The 10,771-nt window shown below is 42.0% G+C and overlaps 1 protein-coding gene across 1 annotated transcript; it reads right to left on the bottom strand.

Moving 5' to 3' along the window:
- Positions 1 to 1,570: 1,570 nt before the first annotated feature.
- LOC116713384 (extensin-2-like) lies at positions 1,571 to 9,010 on the bottom strand. The gene is made up of 7 exons (XM_032553527.1): positions 8,855 to 9,010; positions 7,601 to 7,690; positions 5,265 to 5,619; positions 3,731 to 5,053; positions 3,438 to 3,677; positions 2,763 to 3,354; positions 1,571 to 2,696 (listed from the first exon to the last, which is right to left on the bottom strand). Exons 3-7 carry the CDS (start codon positions 5,457 to 5,459, stop codon positions 2,308 to 2,310), a joined length of 2,739 nt encoding a protein of 912 aa, XP_032409418.1. The 5' UTR covers positions 5,460 to 5,619; positions 7,601 to 7,690; positions 8,855 to 9,010; the 3' UTR covers positions 1,571 to 2,307.
- Between the last annotated feature and the right edge of the window lie 1,761 nt (positions 9,011 to 10,771).

Here is a 10,771-nt window from a genome sequence, read left to right as displayed (position 1 = left end):
CGAAAATAAAGCAGAACACTGATGGAGTTAAACGGCCTGCGCTGTCGGCTAAGCTCCGGCTTTGGGAAAGAAAAACACCAACAAATTAGGCGGAAACGCTCCGGCTGAACCTGTTGTCATTCCGGAGCCCGTCATGGCCGCCGCTGTTCGGCCGCTGTGACACCTAGCACGACCTCAAACAAACACGGCGAGGTCGTGACCCTTCTGTTTTGGATTCACAGGCCGGGGGTCCAGACTGCAGAACCGGGTCAAAGCTCCGAACAGGAATGCAGCCGCGGCCCTTTGACTAGGACACGGACCCCAACATGAACCTTCAGCCAAACACAACTGACTCCAGCTCCACTCACAGAAGGAAGGTCAGCAGCTTTTCTCTGGAAGTAAACACAAAACTTCTACATTTAAACCCCACTGAAGAGTTCATTTTCTTACATTTAGAATATTCTGGAATATTAATCTGGTAACAGATCTCAAATTTAACTTTTTAGCTTTTTCCACCGTGGGAAGATTTTACAACATAAAACTTTTATCTTAGGAACAGATCTAAACTGATGGAGGATTTTTCTGTGATTCCACCGTTCCAGATTCTTGAGCCGGCCTGAGGTATAGTCAAAGTAAACTGCTGCTTAGGCTCCTCTAAATCAGCGGGAACCTCCAGTAGATCCCTGGATTTAGTTCATATCTGCTTTCTAATTAAAATAATAATATTACATTTGATTTGATGCTTTCAGCAGAGATAAATTCAGCAGATTTTAAATAGTTTTAACTTAAAATTTAAAGGAATTGGCAAGTTTGCATTGGTATCTTGCAACATTAACGAAGCACAATTAGAAATACATGCACTTGTATATACATATACAAGTGCTAAAACTTCTCTGTTGTCAGATGTCAAATTATTATTACCTTGAAAACGTCTTCAAAACATTTGGGAACACACTGAGGAAAAAACAGCCCAAGCATATGCAGTAAGGTTTTACCAGAGAGAAAGAGTTTCAGATATTTAATTTAATGTTTCGGTAGATACACTTTCCCTTCTCTCTCAAAGATTTTGAGAATGAGTGAACCAACAATTTTACATTTTCATTCTTGTAAGTGGACCAAGCAACGATCTTCTCAACATGTGTAAACCTGTTAGCAAGTTTTAATGAGAAGTTCCACCACAAACTGCCACCAGTATAGCAGTTCACTGAGAGTTCAGTCACTTCAGCTCTGCTAGTGGCTTTGAGACGAGTTTAACCTGCTGGGCGAACCAGCTGCTCCTTCCCTGAGAGAAAAGTTTCAGTATTTAAATACATGATGGTAGGTTTGTTGTATTCATCGGTATCTGCTTGCTAATTATATTATCACAGTTAAAATACTAATAGTTAGCTGACTTGATAATGGACTATGGACACCACTGTTTTATGCTAACAGGTGCTAACTATTTGTGGCTAGATTTTTGTTATTATTAATATCTGAATGCATCTTTATTCAGTTCACCAAACACAAGTAATTTACATTTGTTGGCTTTCACTTCAAAATATTACCGAAGGGATTTGGTTATGAACAGAACAAAAATACATCCACTTTAAAATAAGTATTTCAAAAATCAAATTTTATTCATTTACAGTAATATTTCAGAGCTGTAAAAGCAAAGTCCACCATGATGTATTGGGTAAACAGAAACATCCACCTAAAATCCAGTTAAGACAAATCAAACCATTTAGTCAGATGGGTAGAAGTAGAAAGTCATTGAAATAAATGAAAACATAAGCTGTTTATAGGATAATGTTATAAACAAGTCTCTAACATCAAATATGAAAAAATCTTTAATGGATAAGGAATCAGTTCTCAATTTTTATACAAAAGAGCTTAATGGACACAAATAATTGCTGCTTCTTATAAAAGTAAGAGATTAATAATAGATTATCCTGTTTGTCTTCATTTCTTGTTTATGTGAAACTGGAACAAAGCAGAACGTTGGCCAGAAAATTAAAAAAGCATCTGGAATGACTTGAATTGTGTTTGAAGGAAGTCAGAACTAAAGTGTTGAGTCTGTTGATGAGAAAGAGAAACTGGAACTTCACCATAACTAATCAGGAATGACATGATGACCACCTGACAATCAGTACTGGTCCTTCAAAACAACATGGATGACTCCCACCCGCTGACAGTTGCAACAATAACATTCTGTTGGTCAAAATGTTATGGGTGACCAGTTTACAGTTCTACCTTAAGACATTTCCAAACCACAATGTTTCCTCCTAAATTAGTTTGGTGACCCAAAAAGAATAAAACAGGGAATCAAAGGCAGAGAAGTAGAAGAACTTCTTAGGTTTGCTGCAATGTGCTGTTATTGGAATATGTTGTGGTGTCACTAGTGGTATTGGAGTATGGAGGTGTAGCATAGTATGGACGTGGTGTGGTATAGTATGGATGTCTGCCATAGTAGGGAGTCGGTGTGGCGTAGTAGTAGGGACGTGGTGTGGCGTAGTAGTAGGGACGTCTGCCATAGTAGGGAGTCGGTGTGGCGTAGTAGTATGAACGTCTACCATAGTAGGGAGTTGGTGTGGCATAGTGGTATGGACGTGGTCTTTTGTAGTAAGGACTTGGTGTGGTGTAGTAGAAGGAATGTGGTCTCCTATAGTAAGGATGTGGTGTGGCGTAGTAGTATGGACGCCTGCCATAGTAGGGAGTCGGTGTGGCGTAGTAGTATGGACGTGGTCTTTTGTAGTAAGGACTTGGTGTGGTGTAGTAGAAGGAATGTGGTCTCCTATAGTAAGGATGTGGTGTGGCGTAGTAGTATGGACGTCTGCCATAGTAGGGAGTTGGTGTGGCGTAGTGGTATGGACGTCTGCCATAATATGGATGTGGTGTGGCGTAGTAGTAGGGACGTGGTCTTTTGTAGTAAGGACGTGGTGTGGCGTAGTAGTATGAACGTCTGCCATAATAGGGAGTTGGTGTGGCGTAGTGGTATGGACGTCTGCCATAATAGGGAGTTGGTGTGGTGTAGTAGTATGGACGTCTGCCATAGTAGGGAGTCGGTGTGGCGTAGTAGTATGAACGTCTGCCATAATAGGGAGTTGGTGTGGTGTAGTGGTATGGACGTCTGCCATAATATGGACGTGGTGTGGCATAGTAGTATGGACGTCTGCCATAGTAGGGAGTCGGTGTGGTGTAGTAGTATGGACGTCTGCCATAGTAGGGAGTCGGTGTGGCGTAGTAGTAGGGACGTGGTGTGGCGTAGTAGTATGAACGTCTACCATAGTAGGGAGTTGGTGTGGCATAGTGGTATGGACGTCTGCCATAATATGGACGTGGTGTGGCGTAGTAGTAATGGACGTCTTGCCATAGTAGGGAGTTGGTGTGGCATAGTGGCTATGGACGTTCTGCCATAGTAGGGAGTCGGTGTGGTCGTATGTAGGGACGTGGTTGTGGCGTAGTTAGTAATGGACGTCTGCCATAGTAGGGAGTGGTGTGGCGTAGTTGGTATGGACGTCTGCCATTAATATGGATGTTGGTGTGGCGTAGTAGTTAGGGACGTGGTCTTTTGTAGTAAGGACGTGGTGTGGCGTTAGTAGTATGAACGGTCTGCCATAGTAGGGCGTTGGTGTGGCGTAGTGGTATGGAACGTCTGCCATAGTAGGGAGTCGGTGTGGCGTAGTAGTAGGGACGTGGTGTGGCGGTAGTAGTATGAACGTCTACCATAGTAGGGAGGTTGGTGTGGCATAGTGGTATGGACGTCTGGCCATACTATGACGTGGTGTGGCGTAGTAGTATGGACGTCTGCCATTAGTAGGAGTCGGTGTGGCGTAGTAGTATGGACGTGGTCTTTTGTAGTAAGGACTTGGTGTGGTGTAGTAGAAGAATGTGGTCTCCTATAGTAAGGATGTGGTGTGGCGTAGTAATAGGGACCGTCTGCCATACGTAGGGAGGTCGGTGTGCCGTTAGTAGTAGGGACGTGGTGTGCGTAGTAGTATGGACGTCTGCCATAGTAGGAGTTGGTGTGGCGTAGTGGTTGACGTCTGCCATAATATGGATGTGGGTGTGGCGTAGTAGTTAGGGACGTGGTCTTTTGTAGTAAGGACGTGGTGTGGCGTAGTAGTATGACGTCTGCATAGTAGGGAGTTGGTGTGGGCGTAGTGGTGTATGGACGTCTGCCATAGTAGGGAGTCGGTGTGGCGTAGTAGTAGGGGACGTGGTGTGGCCGTAGTAGTAGGAAACGTCTACCATAGTAGGGAGTTGGTGTGGGCATAGTGGTATGGACGTCTGCCATAATATGGACGTGGTGTGGCGTAGTAGTATGGACGTCTGCCATAGGTAGGGGAGTCGGTGTTGCGTAGTAGTATGGACGTGGTCTTTTGTAGTAAGGACTTGGTGTGGTGTAGTAGAAGGAATGTGGTCTCCTATAGTAAGGATGTGGTGTGGCGTAGTAGTAGGGACGTCTGCCATAGTAGGGAGTCGGTGTGGCGTAGTAGTAGGGACGTGGTCTTTTGTAGTAAGGACGTGGTGTGGCGTAGTAGTATGAACGTCTGCCATAGTAGGGAGTTGGTGTGGCGTAGTGGTATGGACGTCTGCCATAGTAGGGAGTCGGTGTGGCGTAGTAGTAGGGACGTGGTGTGGCGTAGTAGTATGAACGTCTACCATAGTAGGGAGTTGGTGTGGCATAGTGGTATGGACGTCTGCCATAATATGGACGTGGTGTGGCGTAGTAGTATGGACGTCTGCCATAGTAGGGAGTCGGTGTGGCGTAGTAGTATGGACGTGGTCTTTTGTAGTAAGGACTTGGTGTGGTGTAGTAGAAGGAATGTGGTCTCCTATAGTAAGGATGTGGTGTGGCGTAGTAATAGGGACGTCTGCCATAGTAGGGAGTCGGTGTGGCGTAGTAGTAGGGACGTGGTGTGGCGTAGTAGTGTGGACGTCTGCCATAGTAGGGAGTTGGTGTGGCATAGTGGTATGGACGTCTGCCATAATATGGATGTGGTGTGGCGTAGTAGTAGGGACGTGGTCTTTTGTAGTAAGGACGTGGTGTGGCGTAGTAGTATGAACGTCTGCCATAGTAAGGAGTTGGTGTGGCGTAGTGGTATGGACGTCTGCCATAATATGGATGTGGTGTGGCGTAGTAATAGGGACGTCTGCCGTAGTAGGGAGTCGTGTGGCGTAGTAGTATGGATGTCTGCCATAGTAGGGAGTCGGTGTGGCATAGTAGTATGGACGTCTGCCATAGTAGGGAGTCGGTGTGGCGTAGTAGTATGGACGTGGTCTTTTGTAGTAGGACTTGGTGTGGTGTAGTATAAGGAATGTGGTCTCCTATAGTAAGGATGTGGTGTGGCGTAGTAATAGGGACGTCTGCCATAGTAGGGAGTTGGTGTGGCGTAGTAGTATGGACGTCTGCCATAGTAGGGAGTCAGTGTGGCGTAGTAGTATGGACGTCTGCCATAGTATGGATGTGGTGTGGTGTCGTAAGGTTGTGCTTCAGGCATTGTTGTTTTGGTCCACTCAATGCGTGGTTGTCTCCAGTCCTTTGTAGCAGCTTCTTGCTTTTGCAGTCGCCATAAATCGGATTGTTGTATCTGGACTTTTTCATTAAGATGCTGATTTACATCCTCGGAGTCCTTCAACTTAGCAGAAAGAGAAAAGTATCTAAAATGTCAAAAAATAATTTTGATTAATTTTGGTTGCCTTTCACAGACGTAAAATACATTCCAGTATTATTTCTGTTCCACATAAGGGTAAAACTGAATATCCTTGTGTAACAATAAACTAATAACCATGACTTCAGGTCTTAATGGAAGGTGTCTTTGTTGGCAACAGCAATGATCTCTGGAGCTAGTTGCCATCTCTCCTGCAACCCCACACTGACAAGGATGGATCTATCAATCATCCAATTCAGCTAAAGAGATCCACTCTCCAGTTAGTGCTGTACTTAACCTTTTGGTTACTTCACTGCCTTGTAAATGCAGAATGATCACCATCTGTTGCACCAAATGTGACTGTGAGACTAGAATCAATTAGAAAATTAAAAGGGCAATATAGATATTTTGAAGAGAGGTTTAGTTAAGTATCAGTAATAGCTTTGGTGCATTGTTCATGACCTTCATTCAACAGCTGACAGACAGGAAAGTGGGCAATGAAAGAGGCAGGCGACAAAGGTCAACAGGCCAGGACTCAAACCCATGACGGCCGTGCCGAGAACCAAGACTGGCTCCGGTCTTGGTTCATGGTTTGTACGCTCCACCCCTGTGCCACTGTTACTTCCAAGGGACATTTGTTTTACACGGTAATAGAAACCCAAGTCAAAAATCCATTATTCAATCATAGACGGTTAATTTCTGTCGTGTTGTAGTCTACATCTATAAACATTATCTGTTTCAATAGACTTAATGTAATAAACTCAGTTATTTGCGCTCTTCCCAAACGTCTGGTGAAGTATACCAATGGCACAATCCTGATCTCTCTGCTCTCCAGCTCTACCTTGCATCATGGCTGCAATCACACCAGGTTTGTTACCTGGTGTGATGCAGCTGGTCTTCACCCAAACTCCAGGAAGACCAAAGAGGTTCTGGTGACATTCTCCAGCAGGTGCCATGGTTGGCAGAAGCTGCAACCTTCCAAGGGAAACTTGTGATGATTGTAGGTGGAATAGAGGTACTGGGGCATTGTCTCTGACAGCTTCTAATACAGAGGAGATTCTCCAGAAATGCAGCCAGAGTCAATATCTTTTTAAAGCTGGGGTATGTAACTTATATATTTGTTAAATTTGTCACTGGTGTCGTAACAGTATGACAGATAATCTGTGAAAAAAATCAAGTTCCTCTTCATACTCCCCATACTAACTACAGAAATACACAGCTCAGACAGAATCGACCAATTAGAGCCAGGAGGCCACCGATGACAGCGGATAAACAGTTTTCTCCACCATTAGCACATCGAGCACCGGATACACGAGGTTGATTGACACCACCAAGACCATCCTCCTGGCTATGATTGGTTGATTTTGACTGGGGGTGGTGCACTTCTTCAGATGGCAACAGTAGCACTGGGAGGAAGTGAAGGAGCTTGATCTTTTCACAAATGATTTGTCTCATGCCATACCGTCAGGAGAGGAAAGAGTGACAGTTTTATCAAATATATAAAAAAATGATTTTCATAAAAGTTACGCACCTCAGTTTTAAGGAAGCTGAGATTCTTTGGAGTCAATAAATCCATCACAATTAACTCACCTTAGTTTTCACTAACAAAAATACTTAACACCATTCAACCAAGTTCCACCAGCTTCTCTGATTGACAAATATTTAAATTATCAATCCATCCTTTCTCCTGATCCAACCAGATCCATTATATCTACTCATCTGACAATGATTTCAACACTTCAGCCAGTGAAGTACATAGCAATCTACAGTACGTTGAGCCTTGAAAAGGCTTCAGAAAACGAGAGAAGAACTTTAAATAATTTAATCTAATCTTACAGCTGTTAGGTGTTGGAGGGGAAAGTCTTGTTTTTGTCTCCATGTTAGACCAGGAGTTACAAATGATCCCAGGAGTGCACATATTCATCTTTCTATGTTGTTTTCAAACTTGAATATTTATTCATTTGTATAAGGATGGCATAATTTATACTCACAATAGATGCGCAGACCAGTGATTATTACCAGTATCACCCAGCAGATTGCTACTGCGGTCAGACACCGTTTGCTGGATAGAGTCCTGCCACCTAAGTGGAAAAATAATACCAAATACTGAATAACCATTACAGAACTATTTCCTTATGTGCTTTTTCTTTTATGCTTCAGTCTTTATTACAGATTGCAATACATTAATGTCTTTCTTCAAAATTCTACAGTACACACAAATACCTCATACTGGTCTGAGTCCCTCTGCTGCCTTGTGGTAACTCCAGACTTTGAGCCGTTTATTGAGGAGAGGCTCTCATATGGCTGCTCTATCCTGATTGGTGGATTTCTGCAGAGATGGCCGACCTTCTGGAAGGTTCTCCTCTCTGCACAGAGGAATGCTGGTTCTCTGACAGATTGGCCATGGGGGTCGCCTCGCTTCTCCCCCGATCCCTCTGTTCAAACGGCCAGGCAGCTTTAGGAAGAGTCCAGGCTCCAAACTTCCTCCATTGACCAATGATGGAGGCGCTGAGTTCACTGGACCTCAGAGCAGCAGAAATGTTTCTGGATCCTTCCCCAGGTTTGTTCCTCAAGACAATCCTGCCTGAGGTCTACAGACAGTTCCTTCAACAGGTCAAACATCAAGTTTGACCTCTGACCTGATAACTGTGAGATCTTATATAGACAGTTTGCCTTTCTAAATAAAGTCCAGTCAGCTGAATTGACCACATCTAGACTCCACCGTAACTGTAGAAACTCAAGGATCAGTGGAAAAAACTCAACTGTGAGTTTCATCAACAAAGTATTAAGCAAAGGCAGTGAATACTTATGTAAAGTTTTCTTTTTTTTAACCTTTAATAAATTTGCAGTTCACTCAAAACCTTTATTCAACATTCCCATCATGGGTATTTGTGTGTAGAATATTGAAGAAAGATATTTATTCATTACAATTTGTAATATGGCTATAGTGTAATAAAATGTGAGAAAAGTAAGTACTGTGACATGACAATTTTACTGTATATTTTGTTAAAGTCCTGTTTACAGTAGTATATATATATATATATATAACGATCAAACAACAGATTGTTATATGATTGTTATATGTAACAGTCTGTTAACTAAAGCTGCAAAAGGCTTTTATTGCTGTGCTATAGCAGCTAAAACGACCCTTACTTTGGATCCATCTGTTAGGATTTTTCTTGGCAGCATCATTAATCAATATCATAAAAGTAAAACCCTTCATAGAATAATACATAAAATCTCACCTTTAGACCGGTAAACATTGGGTTTATGAGTCCCAGTCAGATCCGTGGATTCTGTCTTCATGTTGAACAAAGATCAGTGGCTCTGCAGACAGAGGAGATGATGAAACTAAAGACAGAAGTTCCTCATGAGAACCATCTGCTCTGTGGTCTTTCAAACCTTCCTGTTCTGTTCCAAGAGGCCGTCGTCGAGTTTTTAACCGCAGCCTGTTGGTTAATTAAAATCCTGCTGCTGTGATTATTTAACCTTTGTTAGGTTGAAACTCAGCAACTTGCTGCAGCAAACAAAACAGTAAAACCCCCTAATATAAAATAGGTATAGATGAATAAATCTGGAAATAAGTCCATTTTCATTTCCCGTTTCACATGTATGAGCCTCATTTATAAAACATGTTTAAAATCATAATCATGATTAAACATTGCAGTACACAACTCTTTCTCTTTATGGGTTGTTAGTTCAGATAAAGACATTTTTTGTTGACCAGGACTGAAACAAAGATGTGCTGCAGCTGTAAGACCCAACAGGAGGTTCTGGATGCAGCAGATGGTCCAACTTCTGTCAGAACCACCAACACAGAACATAGAGAGACATGAACTATTTCATTTCCCTTGGGGATCAATAAAGTATTTTTTTTACAAATCCAGGAGATGAAAAACATTCTCCTCCTGCAGGAGCGCCAACGTTTCGATGGTTCTGCTGGCGTAACTTAATACATCATTTCACAGAACCTGCAGGTTTTATTTTAGAATATTTTTGACACATTCAGGTATTTTTCTTTTAATAATTCCTTTATTGCTCCACGCAGAGAAAAGAGGCAGGAAATCCAGTAGCAAATAGAATAAATAACACAATGAATAATAAAATACGGTCAACATAAATATGGTGCATTTATTAAAATGGCGTACTCTGGTCCAAAGGAGCATGCGACTGGGTTTGTTCATTAAAAAAATTAAAAAATGTACAACTTACTAAATATTTTCATTGAAATTACTAGAAACTTATTGGAAAGTAACCAGTAAATACCTGAAAAGTTAAATTCCCAGAACTTGGTATATTCCAGAAATGTTATGGAAAGCAACTGGTTAATTCTATAGTACTGAGTTTCAGGTTCTGAAAAGTGCGGGCTGTGTTGTGCATTGGTACCAGGGTTCTTTAGCAGTGTTGACATGAGGAGGAATCGGATCAGAGATCCAGTAATTTGGTTCTTGAGTTATTTTTCCATTAGATGTTTTAGTTTGATTTTGCTTTGAGACTTTTTCAACTTTTTCATTTTTTAACCTTTTTCCTTCATTTTAGACGTTCAGTTCGCTCCTCTTAGCTTATGTGAAATTAGGTTTCGAGTTTGGATTCTTTTCCTCCTTTCAGTTCCTCTTCTGCGTTGACTCATTTCTTTTCTGCCCTGGTTCACTTGGAGGGTTTGCTAAAGATCAGCTGTTTATGTGTTATTAACCATTTTCATGCGTGATGTAGATCGAGTTCTTCACGACCAGATTGCTGCGGTTTTAATTCTCCTTCCTGTTCTGAAATTCTTCCAGTATGTCTGATCATTCTGCTTATTAAGCATCTTCTGGTTCAGTTTTTGTAGAAATAAAAATTCACAATTGTTTTCCTCCCTACACTGCAAAAACACAAGATTTTACCAAGTATTTTTACTTTTTAATGTAAGTATCTTTGTACGCTTGAAATAAAGCAAAACACACTGGCAATCACACATTCCAGTAGAATATGTTCATCTAATTATTCAAAGTATTGCATTGAGTCACTCACTTCTACTAAATATACATTAAATACACACAGGGATATATTTCAAGTTTATTGAGGACTGGAGTTTGACAGCTGTGGTCTAGGAAGCTTTCTGAACTGGACTGACAGGAATGAACCAAGACAACGACTCCTGAAGACTTGAGCTGGACTCATGC

Source organism: Xiphophorus hellerii, chromosome 22, assembly GCF_003331165.1.
Source record: "Xiphophorus hellerii strain 12219 chromosome 22, Xiphophorus_hellerii-4.1, whole genome shotgun sequence".
Classification (NCBI taxonomy): Eukaryota; Metazoa; Chordata; class Actinopteri; order Cyprinodontiformes; family Poeciliidae; genus Xiphophorus; species Xiphophorus hellerii.
Note: the sequence above shows the minus strand (reverse complement) of the source record. Positions and strands in the feature narration are given on the sequence as shown.

Bases quoted from the DNA above. Each gene is read 5' to 3' on its own strand.
- LOC116713384 (XM_032553527.1), bottom strand. From the start codon at position 5,459: ATGCCTGAAGCACAACCTTACGACACCACACCACATCCATACTATGGC. The intron at 5,054-5,264 runs ACCACACCAAGT...CCATACCACTAC, and splicing joins GACCACATTCCTTATACTAC to GCCACACCAACTCCTTACTA. The intron at 3,678-3,730 runs GTATGGCCAGAC...CTACTATGGTAG, and splicing joins CTACGCCACACCACGTCATA to ACGTTCATACTACTACCGCC.